This window comes from Hippopotamus amphibius, chromosome 16 (genome assembly GCF_030028045.1).
Source record: "Hippopotamus amphibius kiboko isolate mHipAmp2 chromosome 16, mHipAmp2.hap2, whole genome shotgun sequence".
In the NCBI taxonomy this organism is placed as follows: Eukaryota; Metazoa; Chordata; class Mammalia; order Artiodactyla; family Hippopotamidae; genus Hippopotamus; species Hippopotamus amphibius.
Window position 1 is genome coordinate 31,359,485 of NC_080201.1, and position 26,739 is coordinate 31,386,223.

Here is a 26,739-nt window from a genome sequence, read left to right on the forward strand (position 1 = left end):
CCTCGCCCCTTCCCTGGCCTCTTTCCCACCTCCCGCAGTTCGACGCAGCCAGGTTGATAGCTGGTTAATGCGGATGGAAGAAGCATCTCAGGGGCTTATTGTTCTCTTTTCCTTCTGGAAGAGCTGAGTTCAATAGCAGCCCAACGCAGCCCCAGCTTCCCCTCCTCAGACTCTCGCTCTTGGCTCCTTGCAGGTCTGGTGCCACTACTTTGTGCACACTCTAGGTTTGCAGGGACGTCGGGGCTCCAGGTCTGACACTTAGGAAACACTCCAGGCAATAATGTTACCCTCAATTTTGTAACCCTGAGATTTCTGGCGAGAAGTTGAGCCCATGATTCCCTATGCCACTTCGCTAAGAGGTTTAACTGAAAACGAAATCAGGCGCCGGAAAAACACTTCAAAGCCAGAGCTTCCCCTGATAAATCCTCTTCTGCGGAGACTCCAGCTAAGGCCAACACCCGGCACCAAGCAGAAGCAGGTGGGGAGGAGATAAGCGAAGCAGTGTGACCCAATTTGAATAGGCCGCACCTTAGTTTCCCCAAACGAACCCCAAACCTAGCTGCCCCCCAAACTTTCCTTTGTGTTCCCCCCAAGTTTCTTCTGGGTCTTCACACCTGCTAGAGCCGACGACCCTGTGCGAACACTTGTAAAAAGAGGCGGGGAGTGGGGGTGGGGTCAAAACTGGGTGCCCGAGAGACTCCCACCAGGGCTCCCTGGAGTTGCTGAGACCAGAGAGAGCCAGAGCCAAAATTCTCCGATCCCTCCACTCTGGTGGAATTCGGATTCGATTCCTCTATCAATCAGCGCGCGGCGGCCAGTTTCTGCCTCTGAGCCGGGACTGGCAACTCCAAGGCAGTCACCGCCCCGGGTGTTGTCCCCGGAGCGCTCCAGCTGCAGGCCTGGCCTGTGCGTAGGTCGCCGCAGCGGCCTAAAGCGTTGAGCCCCGAGCCGCCGCGATACCGGGAATTTCAATCCTGCTCTAGGCTGCACGCCCTAATCCGTGAAGGTGGGCGCCCGGATACCGGGATTTCAGGTTTGGTGTAGGAAATATCCCCCTATAAAACTAACAGTCTTGCCTCCCGTCCCCACTCGAGTGGGTGGGAGGATCCCTGCCAAAAGAAAACAGGTTGGCGCGGAAACCCAGGAGCAGAAGGGTAGTGAAACGAAGAACCTCTAAGGACTGAAAATTCCAATATACAAACTTCTCCAAGCGCTCCCCGAAAGTTTCTGGAGAGTCCGCCACCCGGCTCCCTGCTCCTCCCCATCCCACGCCTGCTTAGGGCAGGGGCAGCTCTACTTTCCTGACGTCGCTCCGCAGCATCCCCAGGGCGTCCACCCATCAGCACGCACTCCGCCCCCCCCCCCCCCCCCGGCCATTTCTAAGAAGGGATTCTGCACCCTGACACCCGTGCGGCGTTAGCGTGGTTAATTGCAGGATTTGGTCCTCTTGAGAAGGGGGCTGCTTCGCCTCCCTGGGCAGTGAGACGGTCGTTGAAGACTTCCCTAGAACACCCCCCCACCCCCACCCCGCAATCTCTCGTGCACTCTTCAAGCTCCCTCCCTACGCTGCTGAGAGCGGCCGGGAGTCGTGAGGTGCGAGCTGGAAAGCGGGCCCGGGCAGAGTAAAGCCCCAGCGCCTGCCCGGGACCAGGGTCTGGTCCCGACCCAGGCCCTGCGCGCTGGGGCGGGGGAAGAGGTACCGAGAGGCGGGAAGCGGGAGGGGCGAGCTGACCCGGTACTAACCCCGGTCCCCGCGCCTCTGCCCCCCCTCCCCCCCGCCGCGGGCCAGAGGGGGCGGGAAGGGACTCGCAGCGCCCAGACTCCCGCCCCCGCCCCGCCCCGCCCTGCGCGCAGTATCCGCGGGGGTGGGCGGCCTCGCCTTCAGGGCGCCCAGGCGATTGGTGACTCGCGAAGGAGACGCGAGGAAAAGTCGAATAAGAGGGCGCGACGTCAGACCCGAGATTTGGGGAAAGGCGAGGGAGGGGGTGAGGGCGGGGACGGACACACAGACACAGATACGGACACACACCCCCCGCACGGCACCCCAAGTGTCCACAACTTTAGACCGCCTTAGCCCAGGGCGCAGAGACCGGGGATGGGGATACCCGGATTGTAGTGTGAGTAGAGAGATATAGGTTTGAGAAAGAAAAGAAAGACTGAAGGGAACAGAAAGGGGAGAGAAAGGAATAGTGAGAAAGAGAAAGAGAGGAGAAAGAAAAGAGTTTCATAGCGTCCAGGAGAGTGAAAGAGCCCGAAGGAGCGGAAGCGATCCTGGGGGGGAAGAGGAGAGCAGAAAGGGGAGGGGAGAGGAAGGGCGAGGAGGGGGAGTGAAAACTAGAGGAGGGCGAAGGAAACGAGGCGCGACACTGCTCTCGGAGAGGAGGGCAGTGAGGAGCGAGGCGCGGGCAGAGGCAGCTCCGGCTGCGGAGAGGAGGGAGCGCGGCGCAGAGAGGAGGGGCTTGCGGGCCTGTAGAAATGTCAATCAGAGCCCGGAGCCCGGGGAATCTCCGCCAATCTGTTCGGACCTGACCTGGCTCCTCGCCGCCGCCGCCGCTGCCGCCGCCGCCGCCGCCGCCGCCGCGGTCCAGATCAATAGGCGAACGCCGAGCGCAACGCAGCGCAGCGCGGGAGGCAGCGCGGCCCCAGCCCGGCCCAGCCCCCGATGCGCGCCGGAGCCCGCGGGCAGCGCTGAGCTGGGCGGCCCCGGGGGCCGGGCCCCCTCTCCGTCCGTGCCCGGCGGGCCACCATGTCCTTCCCCCAGCTCGGATACCAGTACATTCGCCCTCTCTACCCAGCCGAGCGCCCGGGGGCCGCCGCCGGCGGTGGCAGCGCTGGGGCCCGGGGCGGCCCGGGAGCCGGAGCCTCGGAGCTGGCTGCCTCGGGGTCCCTGTCCAACGTGCTCTCGTCCGTGTACGGGGCGCCCTACGCCGCGGCGGCAGCGGCAGCCGCCGCCGCCCAAGGCTACGGCGCCTTCCTGCCCTACGCGGCCGAGCTGCCCATCTTCCCGCAGCTGGTAAGTGCCCGGGGAGCCGCGGCTGGGAGGTTGGAGCGGAGGCGCCGGACGAGGTGTGCGCGCGGGAGTAGATTAGAGGGGCCTGGGCCGGGAGGGTGAAGGCGGCGACGGCCAGGGCTCATCCACGCTCCCTCCGCGCGTGTCCCTTCCTTCTCCATGTGCGTACAGGGCACTCAGTACGAGCTGAAGGACAGCCCGGGGGTGCAGCATACGGCCGCGGCCACCGCGTTTCCTCACCCGCACCCCGCCTTCTACCCATATGGCCAGTACCAGTTCGGGGACCCGTCCCGTCCCAAGAACGCCACGCGGGAGAGCACCAGCACGCTCAAGGCCTGGCTCAACGAGCACCGCAAGAACCCCTACCCCACCAAGGGTGAGAAGATCATGCTGGCCATCATCACCAAGATGACCCTCACCCAGGTGTCCACCTGGTTCGCCAACGCGCGCCGGCGCCTCAAGAAAGAGAACAAGATGACTTGGGCGCCCCGCAGCCGCACAGACGAGGAGGGCAACGCTTACGGGAGCGAGCGCGAGGAGGAAGATGAGGAAGAGGATGAAGAAGACAGCAAACGCGAACTGGAGCTGGAAGAGGAGGAGCTCGGCGGGGAGGAGGAGGACACCGGGGGCGAGGGCCTGGCTGAAGACGATGAGGACGAGGAGATCGATTTGGAGAACTTAGACGGCGCGGCCGCGGGGCCCGAGCTGGCTCTGACGGGCGCGGCGCACAGGGACGGCGACCTCGGCCTGGAACCCATCTCAGACTCCAAGAATAGCGACTCGGACGACAGCTCCGAGGGCTTAGAGGAGCGTCCCCTGCCTGTCCTGAGTCTGGCCCCAGTGCCACCGCCGGTGGCCGCGGCTCCGCCATCTCCGCCCTCTCCCCCAGCGGGCCTGGACCCCTGCGCTCCCGGACCAGCGCCCGCCTCGGCCCTGCAGAAACCCAAGATCTGGTCCCTGGCCGAGACGGCCACAAGCCCGGACAACCCGCGCCGCTCGCCTCCGGGCGCGGGAGGGTCTCCCCCCGGGGCCGCCGTCGCGCCCCCAGCCCTGCAGCTCTCGCCGGCCGCCGCCGCCGCGGCTCACAGACTCGTCTCGGCGCCGCTGGGCAAGTTCCCGGCTTGGACCAACCGGCCGTTCCCAGGCCCGCCGCCTGGCCCACGCCCGCACCCGCTCTCCCTGCTGGGCTCGGCCCCTCCACACCTGCTGGGACTTCCCGGAGCCACGGGACACCCGGCCGCCGCCGCCGCCGCCTTCGCTCGGCCGGCGGAGCCCGAGGGCGGAACAGGTGACTGCGGAGCGCAGGATGCGGAGGGAGGGGGCGAGTCTGGGGATCGAGCCCGGGCAGGTCCCCGGGGACGCAGGGCGCTTGCCACTCCTCGCCCGCCTCCCGCGGCCCTGGGCGCCGGAATGGAGCGCTCTAAAGGCCCCCCTTTTTCTCCCCGCTTCCCGTAGATCGCTGTAGTGCCTTGGAAGTGGAGAAAAAGTTACTCAAGACAGCTTTCCAGCCCGTGCCCAGGCGGTAAGAGACCCGGAGCTGGGGTGGGGTGTTGGGACTGGCAGGAGGGGGAAGGAAAGAATGCGGAGGAAACTCGGGCTTCTGCCCCCGGGGGAACGCAGCTAGGACCAGCTTTTAAAGGGAGACGAAACACACTCCTCTGTCGTCCCTGCGGGTCCAGAGATGGCTCGACAGCCCCAGTCCGGGCACCCGGACGCGGCCCAGGATACCCTGGAGCGGGCGGTGGCCCCTTTCAGCCCCGGATCTCGGGTCCTGACGCCTGCGGCCCAATCGTATACTTAAACCAGAAGAGCGGCATCTACAGCTGGACCTCATTTCACACTGAGGCGCCTCCCTGCCCCCGGCCTCAGCCCCGGGGTTGGGTCTCCCAGTGCTAGGCAGCGTGGGTGCCCCTAACTCACTTCCTTTGCTACCACTGCCTCTCTCTTGCAGGCCCCAGAACCACCTGGACGCCGCCCTGGTCTTATCCGCGCTCTCCTCATCCTAGTTCTTTTTAAAACAAAATTTTTTTTAAATCGTTGTAACAATTGTAAAAAAGAAATCGCTCTGTATAGTTATGACTTGTAAGCATGTCCGTGTGTGAATACCTAAAAAGAAAACTAAACAAAAAAAGAAAAAGAAATAAAACAAATCCCCCCTTAGTCCTCCCCCAGTGGCTTCTGTACCCCCACATTAGCTGAGTTTGTGAGGTTTGTTCGATTGATTTTGGGGGGGTGGAGGTTCAGTGAGAATAAGCGTGTCTGACTTTTTTTGTATATACAGAAAAATGTACATATGTGTGAACCAAATTGTACAAGAAAGTATCTATTTTTGGCTAAATAAATGAGCTGTTGCCACTTTGACTATAACCCGCCTGTCTGCCCCCGGAGGGATCTGTTTGGTGCTTTTTGTTTTGTTTTTCCACCCCACCCCACCCCCATGTTTGAAGAGTCGCCCAAATCAGCGGAAAAGAAGGCGAGGCGAGTCAGGGCCGTGTGGTCAGAGGACAGCAGAGGCGGAGGAGAAGCAAAAGTGGTCGGGCTGGGGGCGCTGCTGGAGAAGAGGCGGTTGGAGAAGTACCCGAGGCGCCCGAAAGGGCAGAGGAGACAGGTGGGAAAAGGGGCAGGATTCCCTACAAGGAGCTGAGAAACGGGGCCCAACTCCCTGATCCACTGGAGCAGCCGCGGGGCCTAGGGGCCTTCTCTGATGACACAGCAGAAAGACTCGGAGAAGGAGGGGGACGCCCCCCTCCCCCATTCTTCCATAGGCACAATTGAGGCTTTCTCACTCTCATGTAAGCGGCTGTGCAAGCTCCGCTTCAGGCGCCCTTCCAACCACATTGACCCCCAGACTCCTCCTTATAGATGCAGGGATGTGCGGTGACAGTGAGTGGGGGGCAGGGGATACGGAGGAGCGGGGAACCTAGGGGTGCACGTCCTTTCCCGTTGATGACTTTGCATAGCCCACATGGCGAGTTGGGGGAGCCGGCTCCGGGCGGCATCTGCGTGTCTTAGCAACTCAATGGGTTTTCCCCAAGTGCTCTGGAAGGGCAACTTTCTGAGGTCCCGACGCCGGGGATTCGGGCCGTTGCACCGGTCCAGCCGGGATTCCGGCTCTAGGCCAGACAGGGGCGGGAGGGCCGGGGGAGGGAGCCGGGAAATTTGGGGCTGGAGCTCCCTCTACAGGACAAAAGGGCCGCTCGGCGCCTGCCTCGGAGGCTTCTCCAGCCAGGCCGGGCGTCGCGTCCCCTCTGCGCCCTCTTTTTTCTCTTGCAGTCAGCCAGCCTGGCCCAACTTTGAAAGAAGTTGTAGGAATGCTGGAAGAGTGGCAAAGTGGGGTAGGAAGTGGGGGTATCTTTTTTTGCTTCTTCTTCCCCATGTTGAGTTAATAACTTTATAGAGAGGCCAGACACCTGGTTTTTGCCCGGCACAGTGGGGCATGTGACAATCTTGCGGGTCCCCGGGGAGTTTGGGCAGAGCTTGCACACCCGAAGGCACGGAACAAGGAGCCGCGTCATATTGTACGTCTTGGAGGTTCGGCGGGAGTGGAGGGAGTCCGGCAAGGACCCATCCATGCCGACCCAGCCGCCAGCACCGCCCCTGGGTGACCCCCATGGAGGCTGGGGTGGTCCAGGTGAGGCAGCGCCCCAGGGGTGGGTGGGAAGGAGGGTCTGTCTGGGGGCTAGTGAAGAAGAAGACGTTGCAAGGATGGGGCTCACTCCTCCAGTGCCTTCCCCAGAGGCCAGAGACGTCTAAGGTTTCAGTTTAGGCTCCTTCCCAGGTGACAGAAACAGACTGTGGTTCAGCCCTGGCCCTGGGAACAGTGCCCCGGCCCTGATGTGGAGTCCATTTCAACTGCCTGGGCCTTCAACCTCAGAGCCAGGGCCTCAGGACCCTGGCAGAGGCCTCTGGTTACCATGAGTATCTTTACATGGACAACCGCGGGATAGCCCCTCAATTAGTTCCTCACCTGCTTCATCAGAGCAGAGGCAGGGTTCCCCTCTTTGCCTCCTGGGAAACTATAGACAATGAGCTTCTCTGCATCCTATTTCCTCATCTGTAAAATGGGAATAATGACACCTACCTGGCAGGGCTGGCATGTGGTAGGAGGAGTAAATAGCCCTAGTCTCATCCTTATGTTCAGAATCACCATCCCTACTCCTCAAACTCTCAGTATTTTTCTGCCCCACCCCTCCCCCATCAGCCATAAAAGCCAGGTGTCTGCATTCAGACATCTGAGGACCCAGCTGAACCCAAGGAGAAAGGACATTCTCCAGGCAGGAGGGCAGCAGGGAGCGCAGATGAGAGCAGAAGTTGGGCAGCCTTTCCACACTGACCTTCCAGCAAGGGAGAAGACCAAGCAGCAGTCTGTTCAGAGGGAGATGGGTGTGGAGAGGCCAGGCCCAGCTTGAAGAGGTCTGATCACCTGTCAGGTTTGGTCAGCATTTCAGTCCGTCTTATTCTGGGGATATTGGTCCATGCAGGAGACCAATCGTGCCCCCACTGAAAGGGCAGGATGTGTGATGCCAAAAGGAGAGTTGAGGTACACCTGGGAGAGATCCCTGTATATGTGTATCTTGTCTATCCCATAGAACACATGGCCCCTTCAAATGGTCCCAAGTTGACCCCAATAAGATGTGATGAAAATAAAAAGGAACCCCATAGGCTTTTCAGCCAAAAAGGGGACGAGGAGACAACTTCTTTGCACCACTTTCATTTCACCAGGGAACAGATTCCTCTGCCTCCTCCTAGGACCTCCTCCCTGAGTTTGCCACTCATTGCCCTCCTTTCAGGGATCCTAGGAACTGCCTCTGTCCTTTATCATCTGGCCCTAAAATTTAAAAAGGGAAAAGGAAGCTAGAGAAGAGAGGGAGAGAAAAACAGGAAGCCAGAGAGAGAATGAGAGAGAGAGAGAGAGAGAGAGAGAGAGAATATATGGGAATCTCATCCTTGGTCCTGATTAAGCTTCAATTAGAAATAAAATATGTCAATCACTCCACCTGGAAGGGGTTCCTGCTGTCGGGGCTGGTTATGCACAGCACTCGGAGGTGTGTGGGGATAATCAGTTAGGTCAGAGGAAGGAGGGTATGTCACTGCTTCCCTCATTATCTGCATGGAGCTGGAGGTGGGGGTGCTTCCCGGGCCGGGAAACCGGAGGAGAATAAAATCATCTCCCTAAGTGATGGCCCACCTCTGGGACCAACACATTCATGGTTTCCAATTGAATTTATTTTTGGTGGAATACAGTGAGGAGGAAGCCCGGTCCAGTCAGAAGGCAGCAAGGAAGGGCCAGAGGGCTAGTGCGGCAGAGGTTTGGGGGAGAGGGAGGGATGCTCCAGCCTCTCACCTGGCCCAGGGGAGGAATGGGGAGAGGAAGGGATTCACCTCCTGGGCTACTGTTCTCTGGGCACCTGGCAGGCAGGCAGGCTGGGCCAAAGGGTCCACTGTCTTAGGCCTGAGTTCTGGAAGGTTAGAGAGAGGGATTGAATGCTTGAGTAGGAATTGGATGTCAGACATCTTCACTGGTTTCTTGGGAGCTTCTGTCAGGAACCCACTTTGGGCCTAATTATCTATATCCTTCTAGAAATGTCCTCTGCACCCTATAATTCCTGGTTGTATGTACCTTCTACCTCCATCAAATGAAAATGGGCAATTGCAGGTGTGTAAAAACTGTGTCTGTGGTTAGAGCCACCTCCAACTTGAGTGGGGGCAAGCTTCATCTCCTCTCAAGGTCCCACTGTCACCATCTGCCACTTGGAGGGGATTGGATTAGATGAATTTATCCAAACCTTCTTACAAATCCAACATTGTCTAGGATTAGGCATGAATGAAAGAAGTGTGGGTCCAAAGATAATTACGGGGATAAGGGACCCCGTAACCTCTCGAGAAACTGCCTCTGGATCCTAACTGGCCACCGTCATCTGATCCAGCCAACCAACTTGACCATATTAAAAGTGTCCATCTATTGCGTGACCAAGCTAGCTTTGATGCACCCACTGCTCCACTTTGAACAGAAGCTCCAGCCCCTCCGAAGTTCATCCTGATGATCTGGATGGAAAATCCCACAAGGCATCTCTTCCTGAGGGTGCAAGGGAAGAGCACTCAGGGCAAGAGGCCAGGAAGAGCTCCTAAGAGCAGTCCTTAACCACGTGATCCCCCCATTTCCAGGACAGATGGCCATGTCTGGAGACACTTTCAGGTGTCCTGACTGGGTAGGGGTGCTACTCAAGGTCCTGGTCCTGGAGACCAGGGATGCTGCTAAAGGTCCTACAAGGCCCAGGCCAACCCCCTGCAACAAAGAATTATCCAATCCACAGTGTCAATAGCGCCAAGCTTGAGAAACATGGAGTTGAGGGAGGGGAGAGGTGTCTGGGGCAATCCCGGAAGTTATTTTCTCCCAGAAACCACAGCTTTGTGGAGAGAAACATTGAAACAGGGCGCTAAGTGGGGCGTTTTTGTTCTTTAAAAACTTTTGGCCCTGGAATGGGGAAGCAGGGGTGAAGGAGTGCAAACAGGAAACTATGCCAGCCTGGGGAAAAGAAAGAGCAGGTTTTCAACTCAGCCTGGTGCCCAGGGAGCCACTGGAGGTGGGACCATCTCAGGCAGGAGGGACAGAGTCAGCCCTGAGGGGGATGTGTGTCTGGAAAGTTGGGGGCCCTTCTCCCTGGATATTTATATCAGGAGCAGGTTACGGGAATATCGTCACAGATGAAAGCTTAACTCCTGTGGTTTGGCCTCATAATTATCGCCACCTCTTAACTACCGCCAGCACGTCCACGCGCGTGAATGCATCTGTTTCTTTACTTGCTTATTTTACCTGGGCATGTGTGTGTGCGCATGCGTGTACATCCCATGTCAGGGAGCGGGGCAGGGGTGGGGGAGAACAGCACCAGGGTAAGGTCTTACTCTGGGGCTGGCTGTCTAGGACGGGAAGGCTGTGATTGCATAGCTTTTGTCCTGCATTCTCTCCCTGCTCCAGGCGGCTCACAAGTAGGCCCACAGCCCTCGGGGCCTTTGGAGTGCACTCATCTGAGAGATTGTGCTCTTCTCAGCCGCTCAGATTTATTTTGCCAAAGTTACAGGGCAATTATGGAAATGCGCCCTTTGAAGCTGGGCTGATTTCTCTTTATTTCCTTCTCCCTGACAAAGCAGAGCTTCCCTGCCTCTTGTGGGCTTTTTTTTTTTTTTCTCCCCCCTCTTTCCTTTTCCTCTCTCTCTCTTTTTTTTTTTTTTCTTTTTCTGATAATTATTAGATAGTGGGAGTTTCCAGGGGTAATTTGAAAAAATCTTTTAAACGGTGATTTTAAAAAAATGTATAGATGAAAAGAACCTTACTATTATTTAAATGTTATGTTGGGGTTTTTTTTTAATGGGATTTTGATGGCCAGGAGGAAAGAAATTCATGGTACTAAGACACAGACCTCTCAAGCCCAGATCAGTGTGGGTCTGTGACACCCTTGCCAAGCCTGAGGCCCAGCGTGGGGAGGCCCAGTGGGCAGGCCACCTGCCTAGCTAACAGACTCTTCCAGTCACCTGGGGCTCCTGCCAGGCCCCTGGAATCGTAGCCCCACAAATTTAGCGGGACAAGCGCCCTGCTCCCCTTCGCCCACACTTCCGTATGAATCAGAGGCCCGGACTCAGCGGCGCTGTGTTTGCTGGGCCTTGTACATTATTCATCACTGTAGCACGGAATCTGGAGGCTCTGTGTGAACCAACCCCATTTATTTCTCTCCTCCCGCCCCGCTTTGCTGGACTTGACGCCAGGGTGTGGAGGGAAAGTGTCTGAAGCCTGATGGGGTCCCCCTCAGTGCTGGCGAGGCCTTCGAGGGGGAGAGTCGGCCTTGCTTAGGGTGGGGGTCGCGGGGCTCGGTTTCTGTTTTTTAGAGTGACTTTGAAGTTTTCTTCATCCGTATTTTTGTTTGCTCCTTCCTTCCTCCCTTCCTGTCTTTGGGGGTGAAAGGCTCATTATCTGTCCACAGCCTCCAACAGGAAGTCTCGTCCCCTTCAGGAGCCAGGATTGGCCTCGGAGGCCTGTCCAGAGTGGAGGCCATTTCGATGCTCACTTCCTTTACCCTCTGCTTAAATACAATACAATCAGTTAAATGGAGTGACGTGCTTATAATGTGATAGGCCCCATGGTAAGCACTTTCTATGCATTTTATGTAATGTTCACATCTGGGCGAAGGCACAGATGAGGACATTAAGGCTTGGGGGAGGGGGGCGCAGTTTGAGAACGTCTTCTGGTGACACGAACTAGCTCCATGGAGTGAAAAGTATCCAGGCAGAACACTCCACGTGGCATGCTACCATCTGAATGAAAAGGTGAATATACATTTGTTTGTACAAGGAGCTGGTAAGAGTGGTCACCTTAAGGAAGGGACCTGAGCAACTGGGGGTCAAGGCCCTGGGGGATGTTTTTCAGTTTATATCCTTTTGTCCCTTGTGAACTATGTGAATATGCTTGCTCTTCAAAAAGCTTTGTTGTTTGTTTGTTTTTAAATAGCTAATATACATGAGACAGACAAAGAGCAATTTCTCTGGACCTCCCGGTGGAGCTGAGAATCAGTCATTCACTCGTTCATTCACTGAAGGTCCACAGATATTCATGAAGCATCAGGGTCAGATGCCCTTGGTTCAAATCCCAGTTCCATCACTCCCTAACTCTGTGACCTTGGGCTACTGACTACACCTCTCTGAGCTTTGTTTCCTTTCAAACAGAAAGAATAGGACTTCCCTGGTGGCGCAGTGGTTAAGAATCCAGCTGCCAATGCAGGGGACATGGGTTCAACCCCTGGTCCGGGAAGATCCCACATGCCGCGGAGCAAGTAAGGCTGTGCGCCACAACTACTGAGCCCATGTGCCAAAACTACTGAGCCCGTGTGCCGCAACTACTGAAGCCCGAGCGCCTAGAGCCCGTGCTCCGCCACAAGAGAAGCCACCACAATGAGAAGCTGGCACACTGCAGCAAAGAGTAGCCCCCCGGTCCCCGCAACTAGAGAAAGTCAGCACGCAGCAACGAAGACCCAACGCAGCCAAACAATAAATAAAAATGAATAAATAAAACAGAAAGAATAATTATAATTTTACCTCCCTCACGGATTGTTGAGAGAATTAAATGAGTTAATTCACTCTTAGAACAATGCATCGTGCATAATGATTTGTCTCATGCATAATAATTACTTAATACATTACAGATATGATTTTTATTAATGATAACAGCAACCCCAGGCAATGGGCACTGTTGTCCCCAGTTTATAGAAAAGGAAACCCAAGCTCAGCCACTTGTTCAATTTGGCCAATTGTTCTGACTCAGACTTTTTGGACCCTGATGCACTTGGCCTGACCCTGTCTTGTCTGGGCCCAGCATCCCAGCTCTCACTGCAGCGTACCCTCTCCACAGGAGGCAGTGGAGCACAAGGGCATGGGAGCAGCTGCGCCAGAGGGATAACTTTGACTCTGTTGCCTTTGATTTTATCCTTTTAAGTAAGCACAGGACAGAACAAGGGGCTCTGTCCACTCCTTTCATTCTGACTCCAATCCTGGTGGAAAGGGCTTTCAGGAGAGTTACACACCAATGTTTTGCTGTAGGAGGCCACCCATATTAGCAGAAGAAAGGTTTGTCCTACTTCAGGATCTCTACTACTCAATGTGTGGTCCCTGGACCAGTGACATCAGCATCACCCTCAGAGCTTGTTAGAAATGCAGAGTCTCAGGCCCCTCCCAGATCCACCGAATCATAACCTGTATTTTCCTAAGACTCTCTGGGTGATGAATGTGCATATTGAAGTTTGAGAAGCACTGGTCTAGATGCTCCACGGCAAAGCCTGTGGTCCTTCCAGAATGGAGATAAGAGCAGGCTCTGAGACTTGGACCTCCGTGGGATGTGCAGGATGGAGGATACTGGAGGGAAGGCAGGGCAAAGGGCAAGAAAGGAAGGAATGAGAGAGGTCAGGAGAGAAGGTGGCTCGTGCCAACCCAGGGCTGAGTTTTGCCAAGGCTGAAGATGGATTTTGTCCCTTTCTCCACCTTCACACATGTTCAGGGTTGGCTGAGTAACACTGGGTTCCTCTCGGCCACAGCCTCTGCCCATATGCCCTTCCAGGTATTTCACAGCATAGAGATATATGTAAATAAGAAATGTAGGACTTTATTAATAGTAACCGATTTCTTACAGCCTGCCTCACAGCAGATCCCCACTGAACTTGGGTACAACTCATGAAGAGGGGGAAGGAGGGGGTGGGAGGAAAAGATAGAAAGGAAAAGAGGGAGGGAGGAAGGGAGAGAGGGAGAGAGGGAGAGAGGGAGGGAGGGAGGGAGGGAGGAAGGAAGGCCCGCTATTCCAAATGGGCACAAAATAGGTAGGAACTTTTGAGGCCAAGGATTAACAATATTTATTTTTATAAATTCATTCATTCAATAATGTGTCAGAGACACAGTGTGAACAAAGTCCCTGCCCTCCTGGAGTTTTCAGTCTATTGGAAACATGTAATTTAATAATAATAATAATGATGATGATGCTGGATATTGAAGAATAAGAACAAGATGCCCCCCATTCATAAAGAAGGGGGGCATACCCTAGCTTGGGGTGGGACAGGTGGAGGAGATGGGTACAAATGCAGATATACATTCGAGTGTCCAGACACAAAGGAGGCCTGTAGCCCAGAGGGAAAGAGGTAGCTCTAGGTATTTGCTATTGAGCACTTGAGATGCGACTGGTTCTAATTGAAAGATGCTGTAAGCCCAGTATGCGCTCTGGAATTCAAAGATTCAGTACATCAAAAGAAAAAAGGATGTAAAGTATTGCAGTCATTTTTATGTTTGTTATATGTTGAAATGACAATATTTGGATCTATTGGGTTAAATAAAATATATTATTAAAATTAATGTCACCTGTATTTTTATACTTTTTTAAATGCAGTTACAAGATATGTTTAAAATTAATTAATTAATTAACTTATCTAAATTCTATTTTTAATGTGCAGTGCTACTTCTAGGAGACTGCGATGCCTGGAGACCATATGCCAGCACCACTGCTTCCTAAGTCACCTTGCATAAGTTAGCTTAGCTACACTGAACCTCAGTGCCTTCCTCTGTGAATTATATTATCTAGCATTTACTGAGCACATACTGTGTGCTCAATTTGATCCTCCCAAAGACCCTACGATATAGATCAGGAATTTGAAAGCATCAATACGTTCTTTTTTCACTTCAACTTCTGCTTCAGTGTTGACCATCCTCTCCAGGTGGCAGGTACACAGGGTCATTAACTCTATGGCTATAGGCTTAGAACTAATGCTCCAAAGGCAAAGAAATGGTTTCCCTTGCTTGGTTTCAGTTGTAAAATCCCAAGGAAGAACTCTGATTGGCTCAGCTTTGGTCACGTGTTCATTGCTGGACCAATCACAATGGCCAGGGGTATGGCAGGAAGAGGAAGAAAAGTGAGGATACTACTATCATAGAAATGGGGATGGTGGGGGAGGAGGTGTGCCAGGCAGACACAATCAACACACAGCGACTACACGGGAGTGGTACAAGAGGAGTAAGGGAAGGAAGATCTGTGAAGAGGCTTGGGAGGCAGGTGAGAGGGGAGAGTAATCAGCTATTTCCCCAAAGGCCAGTCTTGCAGGGAACTGAACAAAGGCCAAAATCCAAGGCAAGCAACCCCTCAGCCCGTCCAGACCCAACAATCTCCCTCTTATCACATACTGAGATGGGGCATGGGTCACGCCACAACTCCTCAAGATTTCCCACCTGAGTACGTCTACGAAAAGTGGTGAGTGAACACACAGCCTGAAGGATCTGAGGTCAGCCCCAAAGTGGCCCTCCACAAGAGTGCAAATTCTTTTATGTCTCAATTTTTATCTTATAGAGGCGTTTGCTTCTCACTCCATGATATTTCCCTGTTTGTCTTGTTGTAAATGTAGTTTTTCCTATAAAGATCTTCAAATAAAATGGATAAGTGCCCCTATTTATCCTGTGGCTTTGATATCTCTTGGGACACTTCTGGGTACCATGGAGGTCTGGTGCCTTGATTCAAGAAGCTTGGGCACATGGTTTGACAAGAGTTGGACTCCAATGTCTTAGAAGGCTGACAAAGGGCAGAAGGATGGGGTCAGACTCTTAGGGACCCAAGTTTTGCTTAAAGTCAGTAGAACTTTAGAGCTTGACATGTTCCCTTCTCTTTAATTGCCCGTCTCTCTCTCTTCCCCTTTTACACTTGAACCTGAGCTGGGGGATGCCTCTTTGAGCTGGAGATAATCTTGGGCTGGGTACTTCTCAGAGCCTAGGATTAGTGATCACTCAGTAAATGTTCACAGAATGCATAGCTGCTTTGGAATTCAGCAGTCAAATTGGGTTTTTCCTAAAAATGTATTTAGATGGTTAGGAAAATCAGTTGCAAATATTTTATAAAATAAGAATTATTAAATATTATAATTAGAAACAGAATTTTGGAAAAATATTTTAATAGTCATCAAATACAACTTTAAACACAACTGTAAGTTGTAATCATTATACAAGATAGTAAGAGCTACTCTTTGTTCAGGTTTGCCACGTGTCAGAGACTTGTCATCATGTTTTGCTATATAAAGGCAGCATGAGAGCATGGTTTGAAGGCAGCAGCCACTCCATTTTTAGTTGTTCTCTGTCCTCCCCCTGCCATACCTGAGCACCCTAAATATATACCCAGTCTTTCCTGACCACTCATATATTACAGTGCAGCCGGGACCTTTTATGAAGTCGGTCAGTGAGGTTGGGGCCAGGGTACCCTGTCATATGCTCTCACTGATTTTCCTAAGACATTCCTTTATTGGCCACACAACAGTCAGGCCAGGAGGTCTCCACACCACAGTCTGTCCTCCCAGCAAGGCCCCTGACCTTCTGCGTCCTGGACTACAGCAGAAGAACAGGATGGCACGGCCCAGCTGGAAATAGTACTTGGGAAAAGGCCATAGACTCGACCGTTTGCTCCACAGCACGCAGAAGGGCCATTGCCAAAAATATAATTATCCAGAAATGTGGAACGAAGACACTGCAGGAGAGAGGGGTTGAGCAGAGATGGGGGAGGGAGGGGACAGAAGGGCTGGCAGAGGCAGGGCGCTTCTGACGGCAGAGTCCCTCTCCGTGGCCTGGAGAGCTGCACAGTCTCCAGGGCTTAGGAGGCACCAGGCACTAGACTTATCCACAAACTAGAGGCTTCTAGGAAGTTGTCTCGATCTTTCAACCTTTCCAGGGAAAAGAAAGGCTCCTTCCATTCCATAAAATTGTGGATGGTCAAGCTCACTCTGCAAAGGGAGACTCAGGCAATCTCCCCTAGAGGATGGCAGAGGAGGAACCCTCCCAGGTCATCTCCCTGGTCCACAGATAGCACATTTATGATGGGAGCATCAGATGGGCTACAAGTTTTCCTGTGGAGAAACCACAGTAGAATATTTTCTTGCCGCCTCTGAGACCCTTAGCTCACAGGTTTTCATGCAACTGCTGAGCTCATTCTGGGTCAGGGACCACTCTTGTCTAGTCTTCACTGACACGCTAATTACAAAGAAGCTGTCATTTCTCTTTGCTCTAGCAACACCCCCTCAAGGTACAATACATGGTTATTAATGGCAAGTTGTGGGACATCTCTGAATTGATAGCAGTATCTCCAACCCTGAGAATGCGTCACAACACACACCAACACGCAGGTGTAACATTCAGAATATTTAACAACTGGGGCCTCACCAGCAACAGAACCGCAGAGACCGGAGGCCTCCTGCTGTGCCAGACATTGACAAGCCAGTCTGTGAGTCATGGGAATATCCAGGAGGTCTGGGCAATTGCCACAGCAAAAGAGGGCATACTATTTACCAACTGGCATGGAACTGTCTCCGTTTTAAAAATGGAGACAACTGGATATCCACGTGCAAAGAATCAAGTTGGATCCATACTAAATCTATATATAAAAATTAACTCAAAATGTATCATAGACTTAACTGTAAGAGCTAAAACTATAAAAGTCTTAGAAGAAAATACAGGCAAAAATACTTGTGACCCTAAAGTAAAGCCTTCTTAGATAGGACACCAAAAGCACAAGTAATAAAAGAAAAAACAAAGTGGACTTCATCAAAGTGTAAAACTATGTGCTTTAAAGGATAACATGAAGAAGGTGAAAAGATAACCAACAGAATGAGGGGGTATATTTGCAAATGATATATCTGATGAGAGACTTGTATCTGGAATATATTTTAAAACACTATTTCAACTCAATAATAAAAGACCAAATAACCCAATTTAAAAGTGGGCCAAGGATCTGAATATACATTTTCTCCAAAGATGATATACAAATAACCAATAAGCACAGGAAAAGATGCTTAACGTGATTAGTCATTAGAAAAATGCAAATCAAAACCACAATGAGATATCACTTCACATCTTTTAGGGTAGCTATAATAAAAAAGATGGACAATAACAAGTGTTGGTGAGGATGTGGAAAAACTGTAACTCTAATTTTGATACACTGTGGGTGGGAATGTAAAATGGGGCAACCCTTTTAAAAAACAGTTAGACAGTTATTCAAAAAGTTAAATATAGTTTCTGTTTGATCCAGAAATTTCATTCCTAGATATCTACTCAAGAGACATGAAAACACACATCCACAAAAGCTTGTCCATGAGTGTTCCTAGCAATATTATTCATAATAGCCCCAAAGTGGAAACAACCCAAATGTTCCTCAACTGATGAATGGATGAACAAAATGTGGTCTAACCAAATAACAGAATACTATTTGGCTTTAAAAAGTAATGAAGTACTGATACAGTCTACAACATGAATGAACCTTAAAAACGTGCTAAGTGAAAGAAGCCCACCATAAATGACCATATATTGTATAATTCCATTTATCTGAAATATCCAAAATAAGCAAATCTATAGAGACAGAAATTCGATTAGTGGTTTCCTAGGATTGTAAGGGCTGGGCAGATGTGGGGAGTGACTGCTAATGGGTACAGGACTTCTTTTTGGAGCCGTGAAAATGTTCTAAAATTGATTGTGGTGATGACTGCGCAACTCTGAGAGTATACTAAAGCCATTGAACACTGGACTTTTAAATGAGTGAATTACAACTCATGTGAATTATATCTCAAAAGCTGTTAGATATGCCCCACTGGCCAACATACAAACATACTATTTAAAGACACCCTCAAAATGTTCAGACGTGCTCGTGTACACACCTACACACACACACACAAACCAACAACCACCAGACACAAACACAACAAGAAAAGGAAATTGAGAGAACTAGGTCAACACAAATGGCTATGAACATTCTCCTCCAAGGCTGGTAACAGAGAGTAATTTTTTGGTTTTGTTTTGGCATAGGTGGTCTTGTTGAAAATACTTACAGATAATTTTACCTTCCAAAAGAATAAGAAGCTTTTCAGGACTTCCCTGGTGGTGCAGTGGTTAAGAATCCAGCTGCCAATGCAGGGGACACAGATTCCATTCCTGGTTCGGGGAGATCCCACATGCCACGGAGCAACTAAGCCCGTGTGCCACAGCTATTGAGCCTGTGCTCTAAAGCCTGCAAGCTATAACTACTGAAGCCCATGCGCCACAACTACTGAAGCCCGTGTGCCTAGAGTCTGTGCTCTGCAACATGAGAAGCCACTGTAATGAGAAGCCTATGCACTGCAAGGAAGTGTAGCCCCCATTTGCCACAATTAGAGAAAGCCCGCATGCAGCAACGAAGACCCAATGCAGCCAAAAATAATTAATTAAAAAAAAAGAGTAGAAAGCCTTTGCGCCCTCAAATAATGATGTTCTGGAGCTTTCTTATCTGGGAAGCTTCCTGGGTGTGCTCATAGCCCTGTTATTACAGTAATAAGACTCCAAATGGCCATATTTGGAGAGAGACCTGCATGGATCTTATAAAAGCCTGGTGCTGTTTCCCCTTCAAAAAGCAGATAACTTTCCCTACGCACCAGCAAACTGCTGTTGCCTGACACTCAGTAAGGAGAGGGAGTGGAAGAAGGTGCTTTCTGAAAAACCACAGCGCCATGGTGCCATTCTGTGTCCAGGAATGATAGAAGCTTGAGCAGCACACCGCCAGGCCAGGCCAGGGAGCCCTGAGTTATACACCATGTGGGAAAGACTGGGGGAAGAATATTTGCCAGGCAGATTAAGCCCACATCTTATCCAGAGGGCCATGAAATCTATCAAATGCACTGGCTGGCTAAATACAATTCCAGGGAAGATGAGCTTGGGTTCAGGAAAGCAAAGCGGCCTTCCCAATGGCTCATCTTTTGCACTGCCGCACAAAATCACTACCATCAAACCCTGCCACCATCTAACATTATTTTTAATAAACACATATGCTTATCTCATTTAATCCTGAAAACCACTCAATAAGGTCAACACCATCGTCATGCCCACATTGCAGGTGGGGAACTGAGGTCCCAAGGGCAGTAAGAAGTTTTGAAACCAGTTGCCAAACTCTGAATTACTCAGGAGCTCTGAATACATATTGACAAACTCACAGAGTGGGGATGGCCAATGAGGGAAGAGTCTCATCCCTTTCTTTTCTGGGCCGTTATGTTGAATTACTATTGAAGCTTGAGAAGCAACATTTTGAAATATAAGAAGCATATGAGAGAAATGGGCCCATCCAAGTTACAGGGAAAGAATTAATGAGGGGAGGGATATATTACACTGAAAAACATCTTCCGCCAAAGGGAATTCAACTCGAGGGTGGAAGATGCCTTAGAGGACTGGGACGGGAAGGGTGGGGGTGGGGTCGAGGGAGGGAGGGAATACGGGGATAAGTGTATAAAAACAGATGATTGAACTTGGTGTACCCCCAAAAAAATAATAAATAAGTAAATTAAAAAATCAAAAAAACAAAAAAAACAAAACATCTTCCGCACATGTTTAGGGAAGACAGGAGGACCGGTGAGTGAGGGAGGAAGATGAGAGCACAGAGAAGACCTCAAAGGCTAAGCCAGGTCCCCTTACCTGTGTCCACACCAGGACCCAGGCAGGACTCCTCATCTAGGGCTCCAGCAGCAAGAAAAGATCCTGGAGACATGGTTGCATCCTCCTCCCCCCGCCCCCCGCCCCTGCCCCCACCCATGGGGAGCACCATCTCCTCTTCTCCCTGTGTGTGTATCAGGGACCCTTCCTACAGATGATCGAGGAGGGGATTAGGAAACCCATTTTTCCAGCGTTGACCTTCACCTGAGGTACCTCTGTAGGTCCACATCTGGAAGGAAGAGAAGGTTGTGGAACAAGAAGGAGAACACTGACTGGAGCCTGAAGGACTGGGTTCAAGCCTCAGCCTCAGTTCTCATGAGCCAGCCATCCGCTTTGGTTTCTTTCTTTTACTTTTTTTAATTTTGACCTATTTTCAGATTTACAGAAAAATTGCAAGAATTGGACAAAGGAGTTCCATATGCCCTACCTCCAGATGTGCCAAATGTGAACATTTTAATGTATTTCTCTCTCTCAATAAATAGATATAGACAAACACAAGTATATATCTTATACATACATAAATATACAGCTATATCTATATTTATACACATATCTATATTTATAATATACACTTATAAATATATAGATGTATTTATCTTTATGCAAGTTATATCTATGTAAATATAAATATATAAATATTTATGCAGGTACATATATACAAGCATATATATACCACAGACATGTATATGTATACATAAAAGCGTATATGTGTGTATATGTATGTATATATATGTACACACACATATATATTGGAATTGTACCTTCAATTCGAATCCAACATGGCAGAGTTCATTAGATCTTTCTGCTTCCATATATGTAACTCCCTTCTCTGTCATTGAGAAACCTGGCTCCCATTATACACAATACATTTACTTATCTGCTCAATCCCAGAATATGCAGTACTTTCATAATTGCTAACCTGTACATCTGCAAAAAAGAAACCGGCTATCTAGAGTTTAAGACTCACGTAGGATTCTTTTATCTTTCATCTAAACAGTGTGTTCAAAAATCACTGGGGTCAGCTCTCCCTGACCCTTCCTTTCAATGTGGCTGTCTGTTTCATTTGAAAAATAGTTCAGTACATTTTTTTCACTTGTATCTCATTTTAGGATTTTCCCCCAACCTTGTTGATTTTATTCCTTCTTTTTTTTTTTTTTTTTTTGAGTACATGAAATATTAACATGGTTGCAAAAGTCACAGTACTGTGTGACTAGGGTTCTTGCAAAAGTCAAAAGTGTACAAAAAATATATTAGAGAATTGTCACTCCCTACAATTTCTTCTCCTCTTTCAACCCCATTCCCACTCACTTCCTATAACTTACCCAGCTCGTTAGTTTCTGTTTTTATCCTTCTAGCACTTTTTGGTACAAATAAGCAGATACATGTATATTTTCTACCTGCCCCCCACCCCCGCCTCAATTTTACACAAAAGGCAGCATCCTACTTTAACAATATGTCCTGGAAATCACCCCCACTTAAGGTCATAGATCTCATCCTCAATCATTTTTAGAGCTGCATAGAACACTGTTGGGTAGATGTACCACAGTTATGAAACCTGTCTTATACACGTGGGGTTTTAGGTGGTTTCTAATATTTTGCGCTTACAAATGATATAGCAGTGAACAACCTTTTGCATACATATTTTCACATTATTGGAATGCCATCCACTTCTAAGTGTTATGTATCAGTAAGGATTAGACCCAATTGCATGGAATAGAAAACCCCAAATAACAGAAACATTTAATGCGTTATTGTTATATACATGAAATACTGAGGTAGGCAGTCCAGGGTTGGCACAAGGTCATCAGGGACCCAGGCTCCTTCTGTCATTCTCTTCTTCCATTCTTCTTTATGTTGTTTCCATCCTCACAGTTACCTCATGATCAAAAATAGCTGCTGATACTCCTGCCACCACATCTACAGCCCAGAAAGAAGAAAGAAGTAAGGACTAAAGAAGGCCTTCTTCAGCAGTCATTATTTATGGAGACATCCTGGAAGGCTCTGCCAACAACTTCTACTTGCATCTCACAGGCCAGAATTAAGTCCCAAAGGCAGTTGGGGAAAACAGTCTTATAGCTGGCCACAGTACTGTGTGACTAGGGTTCTTTTGATGAGGAATAAGGGGAGAATGGGTACTGGCTCGGCAACTAGCAATCTCTACCACATTACTACCATGAACTTTCAGCCCTTCCATTCTACTACACAGCCAGTCAATTTTTCACATTCAAGTGAACAAAAGAAGTCATCTCTTTCCCTAGGGTACTTGGGACAATTTTAGGAACATTCTCATAGTTCTGAGCCAGTGCAAGCTCCCCCCCCCCCTTCCCTTGGGAACCACGAATGCCCCTGAGACAGCAGCCAGTGAGGACCACCCCTGTTATCTGAGCCACCAGGAGGGTCAGGTGTTTTCGTGAGAAGAGGAAATACATTGATCCTTCCACAAGCTTAGGAGATAAGCCCAGGAGCCAGATGCCACTGTCTTTCACCAGAGGCAAAAGTAACAAGGTATTCGATGTTAGCCAGAGAACCAAATGTATCAGGAGACATGAAAAAGTACCCTGGTTCATCCCAAGGGGATGGGGACTGTCATTCGAAGCAGCATTAGGTACAAACGATGTCGGAGTTGCCAGAAGAGGCCGTGTTTCCGTGTGAGTTTGCGAGCAGAGGCTGGGGAGGGATGAGGTTAGATGGGGAGGAGGAGGTGACACAGCTGATGGACTCATGCACGGGGACACTGAAAAGGGGACTCCCAGGGGGGCATGGGGAAAGGCACTGGGGTTCTGGCGTCCCGTGGAGCTGAGTTCATACCCCTGCTTTATGTGTAACAACCACAAAATCACCTCCTCTCTCTGGGGCTCAGTTTTTTCATCCTCAAACTGCTCTCTAGCTTAGAGCGTGTGGAAGGAATTAAAAGATGACTTGAAGATCCAGCAAAGCGGTTATTTCCTTAATAGTTACTATGGTATCATTTACCATAAAGGCTCTCAGCCAGTCCTCCCCCAGCTGTCAATAGCTAGTTACCAGACCCTCCCCCACAGGGATGGAGGTTTAGGGAAGGCAGGAGGGCAAGCCCGCCTGCGGGAGGCCCCCCAGGGACAAAGGTAGAAACCCAGCTTTGAAAGATTCTCCACTCTCCTTGGTTGAACCTTGTAACCCTCCACTAGGTAAGGCCAGAAAGTTGGCCTCAGGGGCCAACAGAGGCCACTTCACATCAAGATATGGGAGGACATTTGACGTTTCCTTTCTCACGTTTCCATACACTGGTTCGAAAGGAGCTTTGTCCCCAAGGCACTGGCCATTAAGGAGTCACTTTCCTCATACTCAGGACTCCAGGAATGTCAACCTATAATTTAGTGTTGTCCCAGTGTCCACTGGGCGTGCAGCCCTGGACATGTCTTAGCCTCTGAAAACATCCCTCCCCTCCCCCTCAGGCTGTTTTGAGAAGTCAATCAAAGCTCTGCTCTGAATGGTTAAAGTATCAGAAAGGGTTCACGCCCATAAAGCAAACACGTGTAAAAAGCACATACTCACTGGACTCTCTAGGAAAAGAAAGAAAAAGAAAAAAAGAGAAAAAAGGACCATTTATTGAGCACCTACTATGTTTTTATACTTTACATGCATTAACTCCTCTCATCCTGACAACCATCCCATGGGTGTGGGAAGCAACTGTTATGGTCCCCATTTTACTGAAGACTAAAGTGAGATTTGGAGAAGTTAAGGGGCGCGTCCAAGGTCACAGATCCAGTAAATAGTAGAGCTGGAATCCAAACCTAGTGCCGCATAACCCAAACCTAGAGTTTTAAACAGGCCCTTTAGCATAGGGCCTTTCAAAGGTTGAAAAGTGGGGCTTGGATGGGAGGGCATGGGGCAGGTGTCCTCTGGTGCCGGCCTCCCTCAGGTCCCAGGAGCCTCCTTCCCTCGGAAGACCCGCCTGTGTCCAACGACAACCGCTGGCACAGAGCATCCACTACCTGAAATCCAGACTCCCTGCTCTTTGCTTCTCAGCCATAGCAAAACCAAAGTTTGTTTTCATCCCCCCGTCTCCATGTTAAAGGAAAGCAGAGCTTGGGCTCCAAATTCCATTCTAAATAAGGGATTGGAGGACTGTTGAATCTAATTAAGGTGATTGGGCAGTTTGGAAAGAAGTATTTCACATGTGTGTGTGCGCTTGCACACAGACACACACACAGCCCTCCAGGCAGATCTGTCGGGTCATCCCCAGCCAGGAGCTCGGACGCCAGCCCAGAGCTGCAGCAGTGTCTGCCCACATCATGGCTCCAGCCCAGGGTTCATGGACAGACTGTGTCATTTCAGGAGCTGCACGTTCAGCTGTGGTTAATGAGTCCACCCGGCCCCTCTCCTTCCTTCTCCTCTCCAGACAGAAGGGCGATTGCTACTACGAGCAGCTATGATTCTGGCAGTAGAGGTGGAATAAGTGGGGGTGTAGACCCCTTCAAATAATTATTATATTAATAATGGCAATGATAAAACTATGACTCCCCACGCTGGCCTGAAAATCCTCACAGCATCCCTCTTGAGGATTAGCCAGTCGAGGAAGGTCGTCTTCTAAGACCCTCCTTCTCAAAGTGTGGTCTGTGGACCAACACCTGCGAGCCTGATGGAAACGCAGGTTCCAGTTTGATGCGTACATAGTAAAATTACTGAAACTCTGCACCAAGATACTGAAAACCTGGAGACCTCCTCCACCTCCCCGATCCCAGGTCCAGATAGCTTAGATTTCAGGGCTGAGTATCTGGCAAAATAAATAAACAGTCCTGCAGGAAGATACATTTGAGAAATATTACAAGCCACGTTCCTCTCCAGAGTACATAAAACATATCAGCACATTAGATAAGTCCTACGTTCAAGAAACATGTTTACTTTTTCATTTAGCTGAATGCCTCTCAAACTTATTTGACCACAAACTATTCTTTTCACAGAACACCCAATGGTGGAATATATTTTGAGAAACAACCCTCTTCCTTGTATGAAAGGCAACTGTATTTCTAGAGTCCACGTATATGCGTTAATATACAATATTTGTTTTCCTCTTTCTCACTTACTTCACTCTGTATGACACACTCTAGGTCCATCCACATCTCTATACAAATGACCCAATTTCATTTCTTTTTATGGCTGAGTAATATTCCATTATATATATGTACCACATCTTCTTTATCCATTCATCTGTTGATGGGCATTTAGGTTGTTTCCATGTCCTGTGTCCAATAAAAACAAACAAACAAACAAATAAACAAAAAGCAGTGTAAGCTTTACACTTGCAAGAAATTAGTGGAAAATAATTCTTAACAAGAAAGCATAGGGAATATGTGAAAGAAAGAAAGAGAGAGAGAGAGAAAGAAAGAAAGAAGGAAAGAAAGAAAGAAAGAAAGAAAGAAAGAAAGAAAGAAAGAAAGAAAGAAAGAAAGAAAGAAAGAAAGGAAGGAAGGAAGGAAGGAAGGAAGGAAGGAAGGAAGGAAGGAAGGAAGGAAGGAAGGAAGAAAGGTAACCATAATCCCTTACACTATCTTTAGGAGAAGGCGGTTGGAGTGTGCATATGACATTACATTTTTAATGATCAGTTCTAAGATCTCAGGATGTATAAATCAGGAAGCTATTTTAAAGGTGACAGGAAAGCTTACATCACCTACCTTTAACTAGGGCTACACCCTCATTGCTTCAGGATTCCAATCTGCATTCCCACGGTCCCTCAAACTCAAGGTCCCCAACCCAATTTCATCACACAGCAATCCTCTCCCCTAACAACCCTTCTCCCAGGCTCTAGAACACTGTCTTCACTCCCCTTCTCCCTTATTACCCCTCTTTCCCCTCCCACTCCCACTGCTGTCCCCTCCATCTAATCAAGTTCATCATATTTTATCTCTGTTACATCTTTCAACTTCTCACACCCTGCTATTTCCCACTCTGACTATTCAGCCTCCTGCCTCCTGGGAACCTCCCTGCCCTGATTTCTCCATAGTTCATCCTACCCACTGCAACTAGAGGGATTTCTCAACGCCCAGATTCACCTGCTCAGACAACATCAGCAGCAGCATCACTGTGGGTGACATTTATTAAGCACTTGCTTTGCTCTAAGTCTTTATTATTATTCCTATCCTGAAGACTTGGGAATTAAAGCACAGGGAGGCTAAGTGACTTGCCTAAGACCTTACATTTAGTAAACGATGGCCAGAGTCGACTAAAGGTTGGGCAATATGGTGCCGGAAGCTGAGTGCTTCACCCTTGGCCCCGCCTCCCTTCATAGACTCTGCCACGATGGTTACCTTGACCTTCCACCAGCCCTGCTTGCACCTCCTGTCTCAGTCACGCCAGGCCCATCACTCAGGTGGAGGGTGGTACACTGGCACTTCTCCACCCATCGACATCCTCTTGAAATCTTTGCTCAAACGCATTTCCTCCATCCCCCAGCCACACCCCCTTCTGCCACAGCTGCCCTTATTAGTGGAATCCTTCCTTACCCCATGGTCACCCCTCAAACCCACTGCCTCCAAAGGGTCCTATGAGATGGTCAATTTTTTGAGGCTGAGGATCAGACCTTGCCTGTGTACTACTGCCTTCACTGGGCCTCACGCAGCGTCAGTGTCTCTCTGTGCCTCACAGTCCTCTCTGCACTCTACTTTAAAAGATCTGGAAGGCGCTTTAAAACTTGTATTATGGAAATTTTCTAACACACACCGAAAATGTTTCTAATAAACAAAAGCAGGGAG

At 50.0% G+C, this 26,739-nt stretch overlaps 1 protein-coding gene and 1 long non-coding RNA gene across 2 annotated transcripts; one reads left to right on the plus strand and one right to left on the minus strand.

The window, feature by feature from the left end:
• The first annotated feature begins 1,979 nt into the window (after positions 1-1,979).
• On the plus strand, positions 1,980-5,376 carry IRX3 (iroquois homeobox 3). Its single transcript, XM_057713123.1, has 4 exons — positions 1,980-3,013; positions 3,182-4,298; positions 4,466-4,532; positions 4,962-5,376. The coding sequence occupies exons 1-4, from the start codon at positions 2,747-2,749 to the stop codon at positions 5,014-5,016; spliced, it is 1,506 nt and encodes a 501-aa protein (XP_057569106.1). The 5' UTR covers positions 1,980-2,746; the 3' UTR covers positions 5,017-5,376.
• A 16,096-nt stretch (positions 5,377-21,472) lies between these two features.
• Positions 21,473-25,775, minus strand: LOC130837959 (uncharacterized). The gene is made up of 3 exons (XR_009049619.1): positions 25,663-25,775; positions 25,075-25,230; positions 21,473-21,928 (listed from the first exon to the last, which is right to left on the minus strand). It is a non-coding gene; the product is annotated as an uncharacterized LOC130837959 (long non-coding RNA).
• Positions 25,776-26,739: the final 964 nt, after the last annotated feature.

Coding starts and splice junctions, on each gene's coding strand:
- IRX3 (XM_057713123.1), top strand. CDS start 2,747: ATGTCCTTCCCCCAGCTCGGATACCAGTACATTCGCCCTCTCTACCCA. Junction 3,014..3,181: donor TGCCCATCTTCCCGCAGCTG/GTAAGTGCCCGG, acceptor ATGTGCGTACAG/GGCACTCAGTACGAGCTGAA. Junction 4,533..4,961: donor TTCCAGCCCGTGCCCAGGCG/GTAAGAGACCCG, acceptor TCTCTCTTGCAG/GCCCCAGAACCACCTGGACG.